Source organism: Nelumbo nucifera, chromosome 8 (genome assembly GCF_055504915.1).
Source record: "Nelumbo nucifera cultivar China Antique chromosome 8, China Antique-T2T, whole genome shotgun sequence".
Lineage (NCBI taxonomy): Eukaryota > Viridiplantae > Streptophyta > Magnoliopsida > Proteales > Nelumbonaceae > Nelumbo > Nelumbo nucifera.
The window spans coordinates 2,978,552-3,003,660 of record NC_142656.1 but is presented as its reverse complement, the minus strand read 5'-3'; the positions used below and the strand labels follow the sequence as shown (position 1 = coordinate 3,003,660).

Genomic DNA, 25,109 nt, shown 5'->3' with positions numbered 1-25,109 from the left:
TGAAATAAACTAAAGAAAATATAGGGAGCGCACAAAACCTGGAACCTGATGTAGCTGGCCAGAGACCATGTTGAGCTGTGTAAGTTGATGGCTAGTTTTCAGTCTGTTAACAACAGTTGACCATAAAACCTACTGATGGATCGAAGTTACTTTTGTGCCTATAAGCTACCTCAGATGAAACCCCAATGAAGATATCAACCTGTGTTGCAAACGACTGAAGAACCAACTCTACAACGAAGAAATTCTTGGGCATTTGGTGTACTTGTTTGGATAGAATGATTGAAGAACTCTACAAAGGTGCCTACATGGAGCAAACTAGTACAAGCCTCCACTCCACAGTATCAGTCAGACTATCAGTATGTGCTTGCTGCTCGAAACCAGCAGATTCAGAAGATATCAGTTGCAGAATTATATAAATTTGAATTCGGTGGTTATAAATAATTGCAGCTTTAACTTTTACTTTTCAATAAAGAGAGTGCAAGGAATTTATAAACTACTGTCTTTATGTTATCGTGAGTGTTTTAACTAATTAACCTGCTTTTGCCCGATAATAAATTAATAACCCAACAAAAAACCTTGTTCTCCGAGTATCTGCAGAGCAGTCATAGAAGATGGGAAAGTAATTAACTTGATCACATCCTGTTTAGTTTTCAGAGACGACGTAAAAAATACAAAGTTGGTGGAGGAATTAAGTCTTCAACCTAGACTCCATAGTTCATACATACATCAGTAAGACCGACAAAGAACCGTATCTTCCTATACCCATCTTTCATCAAGAGAACTTTAGTGGAGTAGAACGTTTGAAAAGCAATCAGGCCACAGGTCCTAGACGTGATTAGAGTTCTTAAGTCTACCACATGGTTCAATGTTATTTCCTTCTACAGTTCTACCCATCCTTTACTCCTTGTAGGGGACAAAGAAATTACACCATGGTGAAGACGATCCTACTCCCTACTCCCTCCCATACCTTCTCTCCTTACAAAGAATGTCTGAGGATTCATTCTATTAAGAAGGTATCGTTCTTTTCGGATGAGAATAGGCCCATAAGAAGCAATAGTCATCGATTCATTGCCAATACTGTCGATACAAATAGGTGGAAATGACAAGAAAATTAACCAGAACCATCACGATTTAAACATACACATACCTTGAGTTTTTCAATTAGATTTAAACATACCCTCCCATCATCTCATATAAACTCGTTTAAATTATTTAAAATCCTATTTTGTCCTTCTATGCCCCTGAGAGTTTTGGTCATCTATTCAACATGGAGAAAAGGACCATTATCCCTGTCCAAAAAGAAAAGATGTGGACATCTCCAAAGATGAGAGGCGCAGAACAAGAATAGGATCTCTCAAGAAGAAATCCATAAGTGCTTCTAGCAAGTTCACCCATTCTCTTTAAAAAACCTGCAGTCCATGAATCCAAGGAGTTGTTACTCCCTAAGAATGATGACTATCATACTTTGTTGAGATTCTTGAAAGCAAGGGAGATTAACACTGAGATAATAATATAAACCTCGGAATAAATATTTCATTGGAAAAGAGAACATGGAATAGATACTACATTGGAGGAATTTAAATTTTAAGAGCTCGAGGAAGTTTTGCACAATGTTTTGAAAACCGATTCGGAGGCCAAACCACTTTTGTGTCTGGGTTACGGGTCACCGGTCTGACCGTCCGAGTGGGTCCAACCTATATATAATTATTTTTGAGATGTAATTTTTTTATTTGTAAAAAATTAAAAAACGCTAAAAAAACTATAATTTGAAGCCCAAAAATGGGTCTTTTGGCAAAAATAATGGGGCAAGGCTCATAGATCTCACAAAGCAATCCAAGATAAAAAAAAAAAAGATCACCCCAATCATATATCAAAGTGCAAAGGTATGGCCTCTAGAAGTTTGCATATACATTGAATATGCAACCTGCAACCCGATGACCAGGTCAACATTTTTTACTAACAAGCAGATTTTAATAGAACAAAACCCAATATCAAGGTTGGGTAACAGTTCAATCGGCCAAAGTCAACAACTTATTGAAAACATTGGTTTTGCAAAATTACCATCAAGATCACTAATGAGGGGTACTTTGGCCCTCCAGTGACATCACCCCATGTGGCACTTCTGAACCGTGTCATAACACATCATCGCCATGTTGACAGTGATGCATCCTTACCAAGTCTGTTAGGATCACCTCATATTCACCTCGGATGCAACTCAGAGCCACCTCAGACATACCTCGGGTCCACCTCAAACACACCTTAGATTCACCTCAGACCCACCTCGGATGCCCCTCGCACGCTTTGAGAGAGCAAACGCCCAGCATCACCTCGACTAAGACCAAGGAGGACATAGCCTCACGTGGTATACGCACCTCAGTGGAGCAGACCGGACACCTCAGTAGGAGCAAACCAAGGACCTCAACAGAAGGGCCAACCGCACACCAAGTACAACCGACCTAACCGAGGTCCGAAGTGGCAACCTACGTGACATGGCGACCAACTTCCATGTCACCATAAAAATGGGACCTGAGTTAGGATCTTCTATCAACAAAACACATTCCAACCCTCTACGGCTCTACCAACTTGATCTAACACCACACATGTACGAGATGTGTGAGAACTTGCTGGTAGAGGTTTGGAACATGTTTTGTTGGCAGGTGATCCGGACTCGGTAGACCCATCCCCATCCCTAAAATAAACCTTTGTTTTTTCTTTTTTTTTTAAGGGGATACACAATCCATTCTTCACACTGGTTTGGTAAAGGATCAGCAAAACCCTGCCTTTCCAGACAGTCAATTATTTCTACCTGTACTCTTTAGACCATGTTCCTCCTGATATGGATATACAGCATAAACTTGTGGAGCAACTTAAAAGCCAACAAATTAGGGGACTGTTTAGATCTATTGCCCGTTTACCAGAAACTCTTAAAATTGGAACGGAACATTTATTTTTACTTTATGACAGCTCGGTGCCATTAGACACCACATAAGTCAAATGGTAAAAAATGCCTTACAATTTACTCCAAAAGATGGCTCTCAAACAACCTTGAGAATAATGTTTTCTTGATAAGTTACTTCATAAACCAAAATTTCAAGCTCCATTGGGGGAAACACCTATTTGGAACTCCAAAGGTGTGGTATTCTACTCCAAGCCAATTTGCTCCCTGCACTCCCCCCACCCCCACCCCCACCCCCCAAAAATATTTTTGAATAAAAAACAAAGACGGAGAGAAGGGCCACTGGTACTTGCGACAGTTTTCAAAATGATTTTTAACTGCTGTAAGCTTTTGGCTGCATGCTCAAACTCAAAATCAACTAGTAGGAAGACAAGATGGTAACGACCATAGAAGCATGATAGATAAGTTTTCACGTAATATATCATTTACACAGATTTAAGGACACAAGTTCTAAAATTTAATAAAGTCTTCAACTTCTGGTGGAAAAAATGGACAAGTACCACGGCAACTATACTCTGTCAATCCCATTTCAGTCAAAGAAATGGATTTCTCGCCCGTGTCTATGACCGTGACTCATAAATGGATAATTCCATGAACGTCTGCTCATTGATTTGCTGCTAAATTGTACAACATAGCAATCCCATTGGGAGATCAATCTAGTCCCACGATGCCAATACATGGTTTATTCTATAGAGAAAAATCATTTGACAACCTCAAAAAAAATACAGGCATATTTCATATCAATTATAAAATGCATAACCTTTGGTGGTTGATAATCAATTCATATTCTACAAATCCAATAAGCAGGCCACCTACTGGATGGATATTCACCAACCCCTTTGAAGAGTCAAAGAAAAGGTGAAAGCAAAAATGGAGGCAACCTAAGTCCACAAACCACCAAAAGCAGTAAACAGAATTTGCAACTTCATTTCACATTCCAACTGTTGGATTGCAACAAGGATTTTCATGAGAGGACCCATAAAATCAGATAGTGCAATAGTTAACTTTGGCAAAGATTCTGTTGATGATCAACAGGAGCTGATTTTGTACAACTGGTTGAAGTTTGACTATTTGACCCAAGAATGTAATCCTAGGATTTATCTCCGAGTGACTGAGTCTAGGGACACAGGATCAATCAGATGGCCCAGGACCCCTCAAATTCACCAACATCAAGGCCATCTGATGGATCCTATCTACTAGATCAGCTAACAAAGAATCAAGATGCAATTATGTATCCAAGGTCAAAACCTCAGAATTTTACTATATTTGTTTGGATGGTTTAAAGTGAATAAACATGCCACAGGCAAATGTACCTGGATTTCTTGGTCAGCTAACTCTCTTGCAAACTCATTACCATGTTTATTTTATTCAAAAGAGAGGAAAAATAAAATAAAAATAAAAATAAAAATAAAAAAACAGAAGAACAAAGGCTCCACGACCTATAGACTCATTACCAAGTTACTAGACAGTGAATACCCACAGGGGTAAGGAATAGTTTTTGATTTGTAAATCTTGTGGGGCTCAACCTGGAGTTGGTAGTAGCTTGGGCTGACTTCATTGTATTACAGAGCATGTATAGTTGTTGTAAATACATAATATATAGTCTTAAAGCATCAAAAAATTGACCTGTTACTGATAAAAAAATGGTTTCCAAATATGCTACAAGCCAGAGAAACTTAAATTGGTATTTACTTAAGTTGAGAGGAAGGGAGTTAATAGAGGACAAAGAGGTAACATATTGATATTATAACACCAATAGGGAATAAAATAAATTATAAATATAATGTAAAAGAAACATCACAAATTACAACTTGCTTTAAAGATACTTTAATTGTACCTCCATGGCTACTGTTATAGCCATGCTATTCTTTTTGGAAAAAGGAGAGAACGAGATCTGTATGTACAGAAAAGAGCTGTGTGTCGACAAAAAGCTGTTCAACAAAATAAAACAGGATAATAATAAATCAGTTACACATTACTATCATTAGATGTAATGAGATCACTCTATCATACTACTTTGACAAAATGTATGTGTTGGAATAATGTTAAAATAACTTAGTTGCAGATGTTAGGGCCTGTTTGGCTAATTAAAGTGTTCTTTTATTTCTGTTATGTCTGTTATTGTACTCAGGGGCACAAGGGTCTTTTCCCTTGTTATTTCTGTCGCCCTATATATAGTAAAATAAACACTGGCGCCGCCAGTACTGTTACATTGCAAACCTTCTCTCTTCTCTCCTCTCTTCTCTTCTCTTCTCTTCTTCTTCTCTTCTCTTCTCTCCTCTCCTCTCCTCTTCCACTTATCTCTGGTCGGCTACACTGTCAAGATGGTATCAGAGCAGGAATGCTGATTAAAAGAGAGCAGATCGATCAACCCTACTGTCAAGAGAAGATCGATCAACCCAAAGAACAGATCGAACAGACTAGCAAAAAAGAAATCTGATTCTGGACTACAGAATAGCTACGACTGGTACAGTTCTCCCTATTTTTTCTCTTCTTTACTCTCCTTGGTCATGTGCCGAGTGAAAACCCTATGAATCTGGGGCAGCTGAATGCTGTCGAACCTGTGTAACCCTAGTTTTCTTGGATCGTGTGATCCTGTTCATGTGTTAAGACAACTGTAGGTCAATGCTGACCTGTCTTCTCAATGGTTTGAGTTGACTATAAGTAAGAAGGATCTCTCCTGCTGATTAGTGGCTGTTAGACATTCTGGAATTCTGGTAGGTGGGGACTGATAAAACTATACAGGTCTGAAATCTGCCGAATATTACCTCAGTTTTTGTCTGGAATTTGGTACTGTTTGTGCTCAATCTGGCTGGTAAACCCGAGTGTGTGGGTGTGAACTGAGTGGAACATTGTTTTGTGGAGTAAGGAGGGGTCCTAAGTCCGGTGTGTGGGACTGATTAACTGCTTGACCATGTCGACTGAGAATTCTGCTACTTCAGAGATCTCAGGGAGCCACAATGGAGTGAGTGGGGGAATGGATATGAGCTTTCCCATGGCTGTCATTCCCTTTGATGGTCTGAATTACCTTGAGTGGTCTAGGGGGATAAAACTCTACATCACTGCTAGGGGGCGAATAGGATACATCAATGGGAGAGTAAAGGAACCGTAGTATGGAAGTGCTAAGCATGATAGGTGGAACCAAGAGAACAGTATGGTGATGTCTTGGCTCTTGGTTTCAATGCTGCCACAAGTAATGAAGACTTTTATGTGGGCTGAAACTGCTTGTGAGATATGGGAACAAGCGAAGTCCACTTATTCAGAACAGAGACACTATGCCAAGATATATCAACTACAAGCTGAATCTTCTACTTGCAAGCAGGGGGAAAGGAGTCTCTCGATGTACTATTCTGATTTGACATCAATATGGAAAGAACTTAATCACTATCAGAATGTGAATTGGAAGTGTGATGAAGATGCAAAGGCCTATAAGTCACTTGTATCACAGCAACGCGTGTTTGCCTTCCTCCTAGGGCTGAATTCGTCATATGAGTTCATCAGGGTACAGATCTTGGGTAGTAAAGACTTGCCATCAGTCCAGGAGGTGTATGCCTTGGTGCAGTCAGAAGAAAGCAGAAGTGTGATGAATGGTGTAGAAAGGGAGTCAGTTGCCCTAGCGGTCCGGGGAAATTCAGATACAAATGTCGGAGGTGGCTTTAAAAGGGGTGACACTCAGAAAAAATCAGAAGATAAAAGCAAGCTTTGGTGCACTCACTGCCAGAAGACACGACACACTAAAGATACATGCTGGGATCTCCATGGAAAACCTAAATGGGCACAGGATTTGGGTAAGAAGTCAGCACCGGATCAGGGCAAGAAACCAGGCCAGCAGAATCAAAAAAGGTATAACTCAGCTAATATGGCATCGATAGAGACTAGTCCTTCTGTAACTCAGGAGAGACATCCCGATTCTGACCCTAAGGAAGATATTATCAACTCCTTCCGTGAACATTTGGAATTGTATGGTAGGACTCTCCGCCAAGTGGATTCTGGGCCTACTCCTACCTCATTTGCGTCTACATCAGGTAATGCCACAGCCTTCCATGTGTCATCTCATACTACTGATTCACCTTGGATTATTGACTCCAGAGCCTCAAATCACATGACCGGTAAGTCAAATTTGTTCCAGACATATAACCTTCTCTCTAGGAGAGATAAGGTAAGACTGGCTGATGGTTCTTTTTCTACCATAGCTGGCCGAGGCACCATATCTCTCCCACTTGGCCTTACTCTTCCTAATGTCCTGCATGTTCCGAAATTACCTATTAATTTGTTGTCCATTAGTAGTATTACTCACTCTTTGAACTGCTCAATCACCTTTTTTCCGTCTTCATGTATGTTTCAGGATTTGACCTCGGGGAAGACGATTGGTAGAGGAAGCATGGTGGATGGTCTCTACGTGTTGGAGAATAATGCTGGTCTAGTGGCGACTGAGTCCACAAGTTCATCGAGTGAGAGCCAGGCCTATTTATGGCATAGTCGTTTAGGTCATCTTTCTTTTGAGTCGTTAAAAGTCATGTTCCCAAAGTTGTTTGAGTCCTTGTCAGTGAGTCAGTTACAGTGTCAAACTTGTCAGTTGAGTAAGCATTGTAGAAGTTCGTTACCTTTAAGAAATAAAAGATCTGAATTTCCATTTCATATTGTTTATTCTGATGTTTGGGGCCCTGTTACTCTACCTACTGCGGCTGGCTATAAGTATTTTGTTACTTTGATTGATGATTATTCTCGATACACTTGGGTTTACCCTATGCGATCTCGAGATGAAGTGCCACAAATTGTGAAAAGATTTTCAATGCATGGTGTTCACTCAGTTCCAAACGGAAATTCATATTTTCCAGTCGGACAATGCAAAGGAATATTTCCATAGTGATCTCACAAAGTTCTTTGCTTCGAGTGGGTCACTTCAGTGAAGCTCTTGTGCCAGGACACCCCAACAAAATGGTGTGGCTGAACGAAAAAACCGTCACCTTCTCGAAATTGCTCGTGGCTTGCTGATTCATATGAATGTGCCAAAACAATTCTGGATTGATGCAGTATTGTGTGCGACATATATCATCAATCGCATGCCCTCTCGACTACTAGAGTATAAGGCCCCACATCAGCTCTTGTTCCCTACAGCCCCGCTGTCCACCATTCCGATGCATGTTTTTGGGTGTCGTTGTTTTGTCCACAACCTATCACCTACTCGTGGTAAACTTGACCCTCGGGCTATTCCTTGTGTTTTTCTTGGTTACCCTTCATCTCAAAAGGGGTATCGTTGCTATGATCCCATTGCCCGCAAGTACTATGTTTCCATTGATGTCTCATTCTTTGAGAGTCAACCGTTCTTCTCGGTTTCTCCTCAGGGGGAGAGTAGGGTTGAGGAGAAACAGGCGACGACTCAGATTCAACTACCTCCTTTACCCGATCCTCCTCTGTTCCAGGTTTTTCATCGTCGCCATAAGAGCCAGCAGAGTTCAAGAGCTGTGGAGCCGGACACTATGCAACCAACATCATCGGATTCACCCAAGGCAGATCCGTCTCATCAGCCAGGTACACTTGCTCCCATTGCTCCTTTAAATGTTGATTCACCTGTCCCCAATGATCTTAATATTCCTATTGCTAAGAGAAAGGGTGTTAGATCTTGTACCACTAATCATCCTATCTCTAACTTTGCGTCCTATGAGCATGTTTCACCTTCGTACCGTGCCTTTCTCTCTTCTGTGGATAGTGTCCCCATCCCTAAGACCGTGGCAGAAGCTTTGTCAAAACCTGAATGGGTAGATGCAATGCAGGAAGAAATTGATGCCTTACACAAAAATGGTACGTGGGAGTTGGTAGATCTTCCTGAGGGGAAGGAACCAGTGGGGTGCAAGTGGGTGTTCACAGTGAAACACAAAGCTGATGGAACTATTGAAAGGTACAAGGCTAGACTGGTAGCAAGAGGCTTCACACAGGTATATGGAGTGGACTATGCAGAGACTTTTGCTCCAGTAGCGAAGATGAACTCCATCCGGATTCTCCTTTCCTTGGCAGCAAATCTTGACTGGGATCTTCACCAATTGGACATCAAGAATGCCTTCTTGAATGGTGACTTGGAAGATGAGTGTACATGACCCAACCCCTAGGGTTCTGTGCCAAAGGCAGTAAACAAAAGGTGTGCAGGTTAAAAAAGTCCCTACATGGGTTGAAACAATCACCTCGGGCTTGGTTTAGTAAGTTCCATTTAGCAGTCCAACAGATGGGATTCAAACAATGCCAGTCAGATCATACCTTGTTTGTAAAAAGAGGTGAAGGTAAAATTGCAGCTCTTATTGTGTATGTGGATGACATAGTGATCACAGGAGATTGGGAGGCTGAAATCCAGAGACTAAAAAAATTCTTAGCCACTAAATTTGAGGTGAAGGATCTAGGCCCCTTACGATACTTTCTTGGAATTGAAGTTGCCCGCTCTCACAAGGGCATCTTTATTTCCCAACGGAAGTATGTACTAGATCTACTAGAAGATACAGGCAAGTTGGGGGTAAAACCATCTGATTCACCTATTGAACCTAATCACCATCTGGGAGACAGTCAGGGAGAGTTTTTGAAAGATGTAAAGATGTTCCAGAGACTCGTGGGGAGACTTCTGTATTTGTCTATGACCAGGCCTGATATTGCCTATGTAGTGGGTGTCCTTAGTCAATTCATGCACAGCCCGAGGACAACTCACTTTGAGGCTGCAGAGAGGATCTTGAGATATCTCAAGAAGTTTCCTGGAGCTGGTTTGTTGTTCCAGAAACACAGTCACTTAAAAGTGGAAGTATATACTGATGCAGATTGGGCAGGAGCAGTCAATGACCGAAAGTCTACCAGTGGTTATTGTGCCTTTGTAGGAGGAAACCTTGTCACATGGAGAAGCAAAAAACAAAGTGTGGTGGCTAGATCCAGTGCTGAAGCAGAGTATAGAGCGATGGCTCATGGGGTTGCGGAAATCATGTGGATAAGAAATCTGTTAGGTGAACTGGGTTTTGCAGTAAGCAATCCTACGTCACTCTACTGTGACAATAAAGCTGCCATCAATATTGCTGCTAATCCAGTTCTGCATGATAGGACGAAACACATTGAAGTGGACAAGCATTTTATCAGAGAGAAACTTGAAAGTGGAGAAGTGTGCACACCATATGTCAGCTCGGAAGAGCAACTTGCAGATATCTTCACCAAAGGTCTTCATCATGTGCGGCACAAAGATTTGTGTGACAAGTTGGGCATGATTGACATCTATGCTCCAGCTTGAGGGGGAGTGTTGGAATAATGTTAAAATAACTTAGTTGCAGATGTTAGGGCCTGTTTGGCTAATTAAAGTGTTTTTTTATTTCGTTTTTTTATTTCTGTTATGTCTGTTATTGTACTCAGGGGCACAAGGGTCTTTTCCCTTGTTATTTTTGTCGCCCTATATATAGTAAAATAAACACTAGCGCCGCCAGTACTGTTACATTGCAAACCTTCTCTCTTCTCTCCTCTCTTCTCTTCTCTTCTTCTCTTCTCTTCTCTCCTCTTCCACTTATCTCTGGTCGGCTACACTGTCAAGAGTATGCATTATGATAAAGTTCAGACCTGCACCAGAATTCTGTTAGTAGTACTAGAGGAAGATTAGAAGAGATAGAAGAGAGAAGAAGAGAAGAGAAGAGAGGAGGAGAAAACTAGAGAGAAAAAAGTCTCTTTCTCTAGTTGATCAGGTTATATTTATAGGTTTCTATTAAATAAAACAAAAGACTGTTATGTCCCTACTTAACTATGGGACACATCACTTAACTTAAACATTACGCATCAGCTTAAACATAAATAGAAAGACTAAACTACCCCTATACAGTTGACACTAACACTCCCCCTCAAGCTGGTGAGTATATATCATATAGTCCCAGCTTGATACATATGTAGTCCACTCTTCCCCGACTCAACCCTTTGGTGAACAAGTCTGCCCATTGGCTTCCTGTGTTAACATATGTAGCATCTATCACTCACTAGGCACCTTCTCTCTCACAAAGTGATTGTCAACTTCTATATGCTTTGTTCTCTCATGAAACACTGGATTAGAAGAGATGTGGACTGCAGCTTGGTTGTCACAATAAAGCTTCATTGGAGTGTCAATCGAGTACCCCACTAGTTCACAAGTGGTATGTGCCATGGCTCTATATTCAGCTTCTGCACTGCTTCTAGTCACAACTATCTGTTTCTTACTTTTCCATGTCACCAAATTACCCCCAAGAAAAGTACAATAACCTGTAGTGGACCTTCTGTCAGATACAGAACCAGCCCAATCAGCATTGGTGTATCCCTCTATTTCAAGATTTCCTTCACTCTTGTATAACAAGCCACGACCAAGAGCTCCCTTCAAATACCTTACAATCCTTAGAACTGCATCCCAATGTGGAACTCGAGTATTCTGCATAAACTAACTCATCACACTAACTGCAAATGAAATATCTGGTTGAGTAATGGTTAGGTAGTTTAGCTTATCCACCAACCGCATGTACCTTCCAGGATCTTCAAACTCCTCACCCATATCACTGCTCAACTTGGTATTTGGTTCCATAGGTGTTTCAGCCGATTTGGCACCTAACAATCCTGTCTCCTCCAACAAATCAAAAACATACTTCTTTTTACACAAATTAATGCCATGCTTAGACCTTGCTACTTCTATCCCCAAGAAATATTTTAATTTACCAAGGTCCTTTGTTTGAAAATGCTCCTGCAGAAAGGTCTTCAGCCTATCAATCCCCAATCTATCACTGTCAGTAATGACAATATCATCTACATATACTGCCAGTAAGATCTTCCCAGCATGCAAATCATAGTTGAATACTAAGTGATCAACTTGACACAATTTCATACCAAACTTCTTTATCACTTCACTAAATCTACCAAACCATGCATATGGGGACGGTTTAAGTCCATAAATGGCCATCTTTAGTTTGCACACCTTATCATCCTCCCCTGAGCAACAAACCCCGGTGGTTGCTCCATATAGACCTCCTCAAGGAGATCACCATGTAAAAAAGCATTCTTGATATCAAGTTGAAACAGAGGCCAATCATACATAGCAACTAGAGATATCATAACACTAACGGAACCAATTTTAGCAACAGAAGAGAAGGTCTCTGTATAGTCAATACAATATGTTTGGGAATAGCCTTTGGCAACCAATCGAGCTCTCAATCACTCTACACTACCATCAAGTAAATACTTAACAGTGTATACCCACTTACAACCTACAGCATGCTTACCAAGAGGAAGTGTGGTGAGATCCCACGTGTGATTATGAGCCAAAGCTAAGAGTTCTTCCATTGCATGGCGCCACCCTAGAGAGGAAAGGGCTTCCTAGACATCCATAGGAACTGAAATAGAAGACAACAAAGAAACAAAATGACAATGGGAAGCAGAAATGTGAGATACAGAAACATAATTGGAAATGGGATGAAGTGTGCAACTACGTTTACCTTTCCACAAGGCAATAGGAAGATCAAGGTCAGAAACAAGAGGTGGAGCTGGTGGGGGGACAACTATCGGATCTATCAACGGTGAAGAAGTTGGAGGAGGAGCTGGTACATGTCGATGCGTATACACTTGGCGAATGGGTGGCCATTCAACAGGAAGTTGCATTGGAGGTGAAGACTTAGTCACAATCGGAAGAAGTGGGATGGGATCCTCAATAGGAACTGTAAGAGGAGGTGAGGAAGAAGAGGAGACATCACTGGACCCAGAAAAAAAAAATGGAACAGACTCAAAGAAAGTAACATTAGGGCACATAAAAGAACGTCGAGAATTGGGGTTATAACACTTGTACCCTTTCTAGGTCTGGGAATAGCCAAGGAAGATACACTTGGTGGACCGTGCACCTAATTTGTCCATTCCAGGTCCAAGATTATGAACAAAACATACACACCCAAAACCCTAGGAGTAAGGGGAAAATGAGACAATGTAAGAAACAAAGTGGTGAAAGGAGAATGACCTTCAAGGATGGGTGTGGGCATCTGATTAATGAGGAAACAAGATGTAAGCACAGCATCTCTCCAAAAACGTTTGGGTACATTCATATGATGCAAAAGAGACCAAGCAGTTTCCAAAATATGGTGGTTCTTTCTTTCAACCACCCCATTTTGCTGAGGTGTGTAGGTATATGAAGTTTAATGGATAACGCCATTGCCATGTTGTTCCAAATACTCCTGAAACGGTGTATAAAAGTATTTGTGGCCATTATCAGAACAAAGAATCTTAATGTGTACACCAAATTGGTTGCAAATTTCAGCATAAAATTTTTTGAAAATGGAAAACAATTCACTCCTTTCTTTCATTAGGTAAAGGCACGTCATCCTTGAATAATCATCAACAAAAATAACAAAGTATTTGTAACCATTGTATGACACTATTTTATTTGGACCCCAAATATTTGAATGAACTAAAGAAAAATGACTCGACATACGATTATCAACCCTAAGTGACTTCAGTGCTTTAAGCGATGGATGACCAAGTCTACAGTGCCACTGAAGAGGAGAAAGAAATGTCTGAAGAGCTGTTGACGAACCACCATCACCATCAAGATAATACAGTCCACCAGCTCCATGCCTTCCACCAATCTTCATCCTCGTCTTGAGATCCTGAAAAACACAAGAAGAGGGGTAAAAGGTGATAGAGCAATTAAGAGACTTGGTTAGCTTACTAACAGACATAAGATTGAAAGGGAATTTGGGAACATACATAACCGAGGACAGGGATAAAGGGTATATGTCAACATTACCAACACCACAAATGGAGGATGTGGAACCATTAGCAAGGGTAACAGAATGTGATGTGGAGCACTGTGAAAGGGAGGAAAACACACCTAGAATCCCAGCCATATGATCAACATCACCAACACCACAAATGGAGGATGTGAAACCATTAGCAAGGGTAACAGAATGTGATGTGGAGCACTGTGAAAGAGAGGAGAACACACCTAGAGTCCTAGCCATATGATCGGAAGCTCCAGAGTCGATAATCCAAGAGGTGGGTTTGGATGCCAAACAAGCCAATCTTGAATGTGCAAGAGTAGTTGTATTCTGTTGAGAAGTAGCCTGGATAAACCGCTCATACTCATCATCTCCTTCCCGGAGACATCCGTAGATGTAGAGGGCATCTGATCAGCTTGTTGGATATCCTGTCTTCATCATTGGCCACTGCATAATTTGCCCAAGTTGAAGGTGGGCCGTGCAAATCATAACAAAAGTTAATGGTGTGCCCTTCCATACCACAATATGTACATCTCCTCGAACCATTACTATGTCCTCTGCCACGAGCTCCCCCTGAATCTCGACCTCCAACACGTCCACCACCACCATTACGACCATACATGGGTCCACTACTACCACTACAACCGGGTTGAACTCCCCAAGCTCCATCTCTTAACACCACGACCTCCCCCTCTCGTCACTAAAAAGGCAGACCTGAAAGAGATATTAGAATTCTCTGTGACCCAACAGAAATCCTCTGAAGATGGGCAAACACCTCTTCTAGAGATGGAAGAGCTGACCCTCCTAGTATGTGCTCTCGCGACATCACTGGTTCATATTCATATTTCAGCCCTACTAAAAATCTGGTCACATCCAATTGTTCTCTTTGTTGTTGCTGAATCTTAACATCAGAAGTGAGGGGATGGTAAACATTCAACTCATTACGAAGGTTCTTCATGCTAGCATACTACTCCTCAAGACTCCGATTACCTTGTTACAGATTAAAGTACTCTTGATAAGGCCGATACACTCCAGTAGTATTGTCTTGTCTCGAGTACAACTTGGCATGGTCCCAAATCTCCTTGGTTGTATATCTAGGAACATAAAATTCACACTGATCTTGGGTTTCATACTATTCCATAACCAGGTTCACTATACTCCTGAGAGTCAGCGGGAGGTTTTTCTTCTCCTACATGCTTCACTTTCTTCTTAGCTCTACCTCTACAGATTTTGCCCAAGGCACATAATTCTCCCCATTCGATTTGATAGAAGTCATCTGGACATTCAAGTAGTCGGTGGGAACCATAACACTAGATTTGTGCCCAGTACTGTCTCCCATATCTGAATTCCTTTTTTTTCCCATATATCAAACTTCTAAATCAATTTTCAACCCACTGCACACTAGTGAATCCACCTACATTCACAATTTTCAGCAATACCCATCACTGATTTCTTCACTTTCAGCACCACACAACTACCCGAATACACACCATAACACTAGCAACTCACCAACCACTAGATTCACACTGAAACACACATATAGCCTACTTATTTGATCACCAAAAACCAACCTGACACTCGACTGTCCACTGCACCACCTAAAACAGCCCTCTTCATACCATCGATTAGAGGGCTTCCTACAAACCACCACAAACTCCCACTAAACCACTGATGGGAGGCATGAAAACCCCCAATGGTAAAGGGTGATCACCCCTTTTTAGCCCTTTTCCCTATCTCCAACAGATGACGAAGAAAACTGTAAAGCTCTAGGCTGAATGGTGATAGAACAGAATTCTGGGCAGATCTGGTTTTGTCACAGTGGCTCTGATACCATGATAAAGTTCAGAACTGCACTAGAGTTCTGTTAGAAATAGTATTAGATGAAGATTAGAAGAGATAGAAGAGAGGAGGAGAAGGAGAAAACTGGTTCGAACTAGAGAGACAAAAGTCCCTTTCTCTAGTCGGTCAGGTTATATTTATAGGTTTCTATTAAATAAAACAAAAAACTGTTATGTCCCTACTTAAGTATGGGACACATCACTTAACATAAACATTCCACATCAGCTTAAACATAAATAGAAAGACTAAACTACCCCTTTACAGTCAACACTAACACATTAGTTTTAAAACTGCAAACTTTATGATCAAAATCATAAGATAACCAGTTAGATTTTAAGATGATACACAAGCAATGTCCTTCTAGTTGATAGATGATTGGTCATCACAGAATTTTAAAATGGATTAGGAAAAAAAGGGAACTTTATCAATGTGTATAGGTGTTTTTGACTTTTTGTGTTTGTATGTATGTACATATAAAAATGCATATATACTATGATATGAAGGAACGGCCTTCATTGGAAAACTAATTAGCACCTGAACAATAACACAACTATGAGTAAGTTTTTTCTTGTCTATTTACTTTAAATATAAGAAAAGTGGCCGCATTAAGATGTATGTGACATCACCATTCTTCTATGTCATCCTTTGAAAATATTACCTTCATAATTAGTTACTAGCATTCAAGTGAAATAGATAACCTTAAAGTTATATTATGTCAACTTACCCATGGAACAAATGCATTTATGCCTTTGATAAGTTCAAGAAAAACATAAAAAAGCATTGAATAAATGAAGTGCTTAAGAGGTAATACCTTCATAAAAGGCCGGTCACGGCTTGGGAATGAATCAATGAAACTCTCTTTCAAAAGCAAAGAGACCTAATGTCCAAGGAAGAGAATTATTAGTGTCTAGTTAGATGTGTTTGTTAAAATCATTAGGTGGAAATTAAATAATATGAAGTATATTTTATGTTAGTCAATTGAACAGCCAGAACCATTTAAATACTAAAAAAAATTCAAAGCCAATGCTGGATCTAGAAATGTTAAAGCAAAAGACTTCCTAGGGATGAAATTGTCTTCCAAGCACACCTAACCATGGACAATTCCACTTTCTTAAAAATTGATCATTAGAGTATCAACAAAATTCATTTTTAGAACAAATTTGAGGTCCTATAATATTTCAAAAAGTCCCAAACCAGCAAGATATGCAAACAAAAGACATTCATCAATACATCAGCAAATTCCCATGATTTTGCTGGAGATCAAAATTTGAGCAATGAATTCAGAATTTGGCAGGAACTGTTGCCTGCCAGAGTAGCAAATTAACCAAGTCCAACACTCTTTCATTTTATGAGAAGTTTTCAGTTTTGCTCGGTTCACACCAATAGAGTCTATGCCCAATTCCCAAGCCTGAGCCAAACTTATGTTGACTTATCTTGTGCAGAATTTTTTTTTTTTTTTGTAGTTCATACAAATATTAGAATAATTATTGTCATAAGATATTAGGCATTACAAATGTAAATTATCTAATTAATTGCTAACCTTATTTTGTTTAAATGAACATTAGCACAATGTCTTAAAAAGCATGGGAGGCATACGCCTGGAGCTACATGTCCAGGTGAGGCACCCCCAAAACACCCTGAGGCACATGCCAGAGGCATTGATGCCTCTGAGACGTACCACTCAAACGCCATTCATAAAAAAGAAACAAGAAAAAGAACATAAGATCCTTCTTCTTTTTAACCTTCTCTCCTCCTCCTCTTTCCACATCCTCACCCTCCTTGTAAGGAGGTTTCTACTTCCTTGTGCGCAGGAGGCTCACACCTCTTGCATTCTGAACTACTCCTCATGCCTCCAGGTAGTGAAACACCTCATGTCACGCCTCTTCATTTTAAAACATTTAACACTTGTCCTTAGACTGCTGGCTCTATACCATTGTAAATTTTGGACCTTAATGAACCTATGCACTGAAGCTATAGTTTGTGAGCCCAAACCAAGCAGGACAAAGCTCAGCAGTCGGTTCAGTTTGCTCATCCACACTAAAACCATGAGTCCAATCACTCTAAGACCTTTCTTTATTTTGATTTTTTTACACAATTACATGTATCAAACCTCTATTTTTCATGGAGAGTAATATAGAAAATGTAATTGATAACCAGGAAAGAATAATGTTTTATAATGGTAATAATAATATTTTGATCAGGTGACAATATAACAGTGGCATCTAAAACAAGAAAATTCATACACTAACCAAGATGAAGTTGGTTCAAGAGTTAGCTAGGATGAATATGAAAACACCGATGAGTTGGAAACATTGATGGTGAAATCATCATCATCTAAGCCTTATCACAACTATATGGGGAAACATTGATGGTGAAATAGGTTAAGTAAAGAATGCCCCACTAGAAGTAGCCCTTTATAAATATCACTAGCATATTTCATTCTTGACCATAAATCTAAATGCTGCATATTAAAACAAGGGGCAGTATGCACCAATATCACTTAATGCCACATATAAAACCACAAACATCAAGGTAAAAATTCAATTTTCACTCATCTTTGTACAACAAATTGTCACTCATCTTTCATTTTGCTAAGTAATTTTTACTAATACGCATATGAGAATGAAAGGGGCCATTACTTGGTGTAATGGTAAAATCCCATGATGGAAAATGTAAGAATACAGGTTCAAATCTGAGGACAGCAACTTTGTGTGGAAAAATGCCAAAGGATAGGACCACACCCAGTCTACCCCTCCCAAGACCCCATATAACTGGGACAAACATCAGGTAATGGCCTTTTGTGCATATGAGCATGAAGAAAACTCCAGCAATGTGACTTTGTCTTAGACCACCAGTCCCAAGCCCAGATAAAGGAGGATTGTGTCAGGTTTGCAGCCAGTATTAAAACTTTTGCCCCTTAAGACATGGATCCTTAAGTAGCCAACCCTAGATAGTTGAGATAAGGCTTGGACGATTTTCATTATGTACCAGTTTAGTGGACCATCCATAACTGGAATTCTCATACAAGGTTGCCACCACCCTTTCAATACATCCAAATCCTCTGTAGGGAATCAGAAAAGCAATTTCCTAGGAAGGTACCTTATTCGTGATGCTCATTCTACTAAAACTATACCACCCAGCTGCTTAGGGTGACAAGCCCATTTCCTTTAGACCAAATAGAACTTCAATTTGACTATTCAACCATTCCAAAGGAAAACCTTTCAAATATTCTCAAGCTGTTTTTCCAAGGAAACCAACATTAAGGAGAGAATAAAAGTAAAAGAGAAAGCTAACCATTAACCAAGGCACTTTTAATGAGGATAATACACCAAACCAAAAGAGAGGAATCACCTCTTCCAACCAGCTAACCTCCAGACCATCCAAAGACTGGAAATAAGCTTGCTTAGAAACTGCTTAATGCCTAAATAAAAGCACAGAACAAAATTCACTTCACACCCCAAAATGGTTGCACACTCTCTAGGAGATACCAGATCAAAACTTCTGACGCCAAACAAGGCACTCTTGTGAAGATTATTTTTGAGACCAGAAACAGCCTCTAAAGCAATGAAGAATAGCCCTAAAATTGCAATGCCAATACACGCACAAACCCAAAGAAAAAATCAAGATGTCATATTTATATGAAGATGATTGATCATCCCTGCCTCATTCACCTTAAAACCTGAAACTAGACCAAGAGAATCAATTCTGCATATCCACTTACTAGGCATAAAATCCTCATCCAGCATCCATACACTTTTGATCTGTAACAAGGCAAGGTCTCAAAATGATAGATAGCTTATTAATTAAACTTCTGTGTGACGTCTGGAAACAGGTTCCACATTCAAGTAACACCAAAAATGAAATAAAAAGTATTTTTTGAGTGGTATAGTTCATCCTTGTTTTTTTCTTCTCAACATGAACCACTATTCTCTCTTATTTCCCTCTTTCCCACTTCTTTCCATGTTCTTTCTCATCTCCCCTAGTTGCTATTATAGGTTTAAGCAAGCTGTTCTACTTAGCATCTCCTCCAACTCTCTAGTCTCTACAAGGCTTTAAATCACTTGTTAGGACCCTCCAAACAATTCAACTAAGTTTCTCCCTCTCTCTTTCAATTCCCTTATTTTCGATATTTCCTAGTCCTTTTCTCTTTGGAAAACTTTCATCCATTTGTCCAAGACCAACAAAGATCCTTCTCAAATTCAGTCCTCCCTTAAAGTTCTCCATTACAACTCACACTACTAAATTCCCACTAAAAACCAAATTTCCGGTACTCCCTTGCATTTTTCTTGCGCCTCTCACTTTCAAAACACTGCAAATTACTAAGCTAAAAGATAAGGCAATACACTTTACTTTAAAGCTATTCGGTTTTAAGAGTTAGTAGTTTTTACCTGAGAGTATTACCACTGTGTTCCTGTAATACATTTTTTTTCTTATCATTGGTGTGGTTATAAAATTTGAGCAACCCAACTAACATCGTTCATAAATGTATTTCCATGTCCACCCTATAAACACAACTAAGGCATTAAAACTGTAAACACTATACCAAACCTAAGTCCACCTTCTGAGCATACCTAAACTAGGTAAAACAACTTTTAACACACACCGGGGGAAGGAGGGAGAGAGTGATTCAAATAAAGCAGTTGCAAATAATTTTTTAGAGTGTCATCAATTCAACTAAAGGAGTTGCAGATAATTTTAGGTGAACATGAAAATAAAATTACTCATGAATTCAAGTTCTTTTGCTACCTTGGAAGTATTTAATAACTAAAACCAGAAGAAACACAAAAAATGATATTCTCACATACAAAACAATTAAAAGAAAATCTTATCAAAAACAATCTTATTAACCAGTATTCCCCAACTTTCTTTTGGATTGAATACCAACCTTATCATTATTGGACTGCACATTTGTAATTGTGTGAGACCTTAGGTTTGAGCAAAGTGAATCCAGATAAGATCTTAGCACTGCTAAGAAGCCTTTGGCAGCTTCAATCTACCAATAATTAGAAGAGAAAGCGTAAGGAAAACAAAATATATGGTAAGTTAACACATCTATAAAAGTGTCTGAACAGAGAAAAATGTTATTTGTTGCCTCTACAACTACCGGTGGGTGTATGTGACAACCTAAAAGCTTTTTTCTTTTCTACAGTGAAACAGTTTTCTATCATAAAACTACATAAATTTAGGTAGATGTTTGCTTAAGCACACAGGGAGGATTCCTTTTATTGCCCAAGCCAACAAAATGAATGTTCTCAAATCCAAGTATCTATGTCTTTTAGTTTAACTGAACAGTTAAGGCCATGTTCCGTTTATTGCTCTGGGCCTCATTTTTGATAATTCTTGCTCATTCTGGGCAAGAATGGACAAGAATGAATAACATTAGAGTGTTCGGTTACAAAATTCTTGCCATGAGCCTCATTCTTTTCAGAATGAAAAATCAGCTCATAACACAAAAATTGAGGTAGACTGCAGCATGAAAATTAATCATGCCCCATCTTGTTCATTTTCATTCTTTATAGAAACTCTATGCCAGTGATCATAAACCACCGGCCTAGGTCTACAAAACCACCACCATAAATGTTTATTGACAAACTGCTATGGAAACTTATGCCAACGGGCATTGACCGCTGGCCATCCACCAGTAAACATCTATGTTGACGATAGAGACCCTAGGCCAGCAGTTTATGACCGCTAACACAGTTTTTTTTTAATAATGAAAATTAGCAACATAGGGCACTTATCAGTTTGAAAAGAATTCATTTTTTAGGAAAAAAGTGTTAGGTTAATAGCAATATTTTCTCATTCTACCAATTCTTGTCCATTTTAGAATTTCATCTTGGGTAAGAATGAGAATGAATGAGGGAGAAAATCATTAATTGCATTAAGATATTAACTCTTAATGCAAACTGAAGTCCTATGTGACTTCCACAGAACATCCTTATAAGGGAGAAAATCACACACAAAACAAGACTGAAAGCAGCCACTTTGTGTTAAAAAAGAAATGCCAAAAGTTAGGTCTGTATCCAGTCCACCCCTCCCAAGATCCAAGATATATACCAGATTTTCTCTTTTGGCTAGTAGCAGGCTGTGTGTGTGATATGCATGCATCCGTGTGCTTGCATATGCGACATGTATGTATTACCATGCAAAGAACATAAATATGCTTTGATTTGATCTTAATAAATTTTTCTTCATCTATCAAAAAAAAGGATGAAGCATTAAATGTTCTACTTATAATAAATTTACTTTCATCAATTTTTCTTCCTTTATAATTGGTTAAATAAAGCATTTTTCAAGTATGAGATAAGTACATTCATCCTCTCCACAAAAGCAACTACTTGCATCATTCTCAACATCAAGGTCTACCTGGACATCTGTGCATTCATACACTGGCCTTTTTCTTGCTAAATAGCTTTCCCCTACAAGCTTTGCATGATAGGGACTTAAAGAAGAAAATAACTCCTTATGCTGGGGCAACTGTGGCATGCTGGATGATTTCACCTGTTTCCTCACATAGTGAAGGAAAAGATCAGATAAGAGAGTTTCTAGACAACTGCCCCATACAATAAGGGAAACCCCACATAAGCATTGGATATCATCACGAAGTACAATCAAATTAAAACAATTATTTTCCAATCCCATATATAATAGAAATTAGGAAACAAACGAACATAAAAGCAAAGACCAAATGAAAATAGAAGCAATATTCACAAAAATAAACTGAAACTGAACTCCATAATAAAACTCTCTCCTTAGCATGATTGGTCTTATACTGAAAGATAATATGCCTTGGGCTTCACAATAGAAACAGAAGTTCCTCTTACTACAATGAGAGGTTATGTGTCATACTCCTTACATTAAAGGTACTGCATCTGAGAAAAAACTCGTGGAGTGGATTTGTTAGCAACAAACATAGACTCCTATTGTATTCTCCCTTCCCCTACACCTTTCTCCTTTCCAGATTAGCTCAGGTCACAATAATGGCCTCGTTGGCCCTCACAACTTCAAACTTTTGGTGCAGATTCATCAAGAATTGCATTATTTTCCACTTAACATTGCATTTTCTTAAGCTTCTACAAACAGCAACTATCACTGCCACCATGTTGAGGGCCCGGGAATAGGATCTCGTCACGGGTCGGTCCACGGGGAAAACCTCATGTTTCCCCTTGTTCCTTCCTGCTCTTGATGAACCTATCTTGGCGCCTCTGGTGATTTGTCCAAGAGATCACCAACTCTCCTAACTCACTTCTTAAACTGAATATTCGATATCCTCATTCAATAATGGGGTCTCCTTAAATAGGAGATTACAAGAGTCCTAATCAAAGGGAGTCTCCTTGCTGAATAGGGAGACTTCCAGTTCTATCTTGCTAAGGATAAGATAAGCTAATCCTAATCTGATAAGCTACTAACAAGATAAGATAAGAGCAATAGAATAAGATAAGAACAAGAAAGATGATCTAATCTAATCTAGATAAGGCTGTTGTTGCTGAACTGGGTAGGATGAGAATCATTGAATCACTGCTGCTGCTGGCGGTGGGTCAGGTGCCTGTTGCTGCCGGCGGCGATGGTACGTCTTCCCGAGGAATGCGTCCATAAAATTACTCCCCTCCTGGACTACGAGCTTGTCCTCAAGCTCGAACTCTAGATATGTGGCATGGAACTCTGCCAATGGGATTCATGTGGCTTCGGCCGATGGTAAATCACACCATTCCACCAAGACTTCAAGGATTCCACAATTGAAACGAGAGCGGGTGACAGTTTTGGGTTGGGGAACCAGCTTGCCATCTTTCAAGGGTGGCAGTGAGGGAACTCGGTCGGGGGGAACACCCGTAAATGGCTTCAGCAAGGAGATGTGGAAGACATTATGAATCTGGCTGGTCTTTGGCAATTCCAGCTGGTAGGCCACACTGCCAATCCGTCATAGAACCTTGTAGGGCCCATAGAACTTAGGGGCCAGCTTCGGGGCAGCCCTGTGGCGCAAGGAGCGTTGCCGATAGGGCTGGAGTTTCAACCAAACAAATTGGCTTGGATCGAACGACAGTTCCCGGTAGTGCTTGTCATAGTGGAGTTTCATGCGGAGCTGGGCCTGCTGTAAGCGGAGGCGGACATCGGCTAGGAGGGTGTCGCGTTCTTGTAAGGAGTGATCAATTGCTTCCAAACGAGTAGAACCGGGCTCGTAGTACAGCAAGCGGGGAGGATCTCGGCCATAAACGACGCGAAAGGGAGTCATGCCGAGGGAAGAATGGTAGGCTGTGTTGTAGCAGTACTCGGCCCAAGGGAGCCAATCCACCCACCATCGTGGTTGATCGCCTACGAAACATCAGAGATACATCTCGATTGTGCGGTTGACCACTTCCGTCTGACCGTCGGATTGTGGTCGGTAAGCTGATGAGTAGGCCAGGGTGGTGCCATGTAGCCGAAATAACTCTTTCCAAAAGGCACTAGTGAAAACCGGGTCCCTATCGCTGACGATGGATTCTGGTAACCCATGTAAGCGAAAAACATGTGTAAAGAAGGCGAGGGCAACTGAAGTGGCACTGTACGGGTGTGATAGAGGAATGAAGTGGGCGTATTTAGAGAAGCGATCGACTACCACGAAGAGAACTGATTTGCCACCTACCTTGGGTAGTCCCTCAATGAAGTCCATGGAGATGTCGGCCCAGATCTGTGTCGGGATTCAAAGGGGCTGAAGGAGAACTGCTGGGTGTAGGTTTTCCCATTTGTGTTGTTGGCACGTGGAGCAATTCTGGACAAAATCTCGAATAGAAGTCTTCATACCTCGCCAATGGAAATCAGCCTGGATGCGGTGTAGCGTTTTCTGAACGCCTTCATGGGTGGAGTTATGGAAGCTAGTGATGATGGTGGGAATCAACGGGGAGTCTGGTGGAAGATGGACTCGTCCCTTATATAGTACCAACCCGTCTTGAAGTGACCAATTGGGGTCGGCAGTGCCAGACTGGATCTTTTGGACCAAGAGTGACCATTCCGAGGACTGTGGTGCTGCCTTCTTAATGTCGTCAAACAAAGAGATCTGGGGTTGGGAAATGCTGCACAGAGCCATCGCGTCTTCATCTCGCCTAGACAAGGCATCAGCTGCACGATTTGAGGATCCCGACTTATATTCCACCCGGAAGTCAAACCCGAGCAATTTGCTAACCCAATGTTGCTGAGGGGAAGTGGTGAGACGTTGCTCTAACAGGTATTTGAGGCTGTAATGATTAGTTTTGACGATGGACGACTGCCCCCACAAATATGGCCTCCAGTGCTGGACGGCTCGGGCTAGGCTGATTAGTTCGCGCTCATAGGCTGGAAGCTTCAGATGCCGATCAACCAGTCTGCGGCTGAAGAAAGCAATCGGGTGCCCTTGCTGCTGTAATACGGCCCCGATACCTACTCCGGAGGCATCGCACTCGACTGTAAATTCGAGGGCGAAATTTGGTAATTGCAAGACAGGGGTGGAAGACAGGACATTTCTCAATGTCAGAAAAGCTCCATTGGCTGCATCGTCCCACCGGAAGGAATTTTTCTTTAACAGGTTGGTTAACGGGGTTGCCAACAATCCATAGTTTTGTACAAATTTGCGGTAG

General features: G+C 40.5%; 1 protein-coding gene across 8 annotated transcripts in view; it reads right to left on the bottom strand.

Annotated features, from left to right (window-relative positions):
- Window positions 1–1,044: 1,044 nt before the first annotated feature.
- LOC104600578 (DENN (AEX-3) domain-containing protein) overlaps window positions 1,045–25,109 on the bottom strand; it is a 60,968-nt gene continuing 36,903 nt past the window's right edge. For 3 of the 8 annotated variants that reach the window (XM_088893641.1, XM_088893642.1, XM_088893643.1), the window contains 4 exons: window positions 21,889–22,023; window positions 20,408–20,515; window positions 16,334–16,399; window positions 5,051–13,572 (listed from right to left, as the gene is read on the bottom strand). In XM_088893641.1, the coding sequence (XP_088749767.1) occupies window positions 13,102–13,572; window positions 16,334–16,399; window positions 20,408–20,515; window positions 21,889–22,023 (780 nt within the window). In that variant the 3' untranslated portion in view covers window positions 5,051–13,101. Of the gene's footprint in view, window positions 1,410–2,061; window positions 3,571–4,556; window positions 4,888–5,050; window positions 13,573–16,333; window positions 16,400–20,407; window positions 20,516–21,888; window positions 22,024–25,109 lie in introns of those variants that run through there. The other 5 variants (XM_010263614.3, XM_010263616.3, XR_016079647.1 and 2 more) reach the window with 4 other exon arrangements.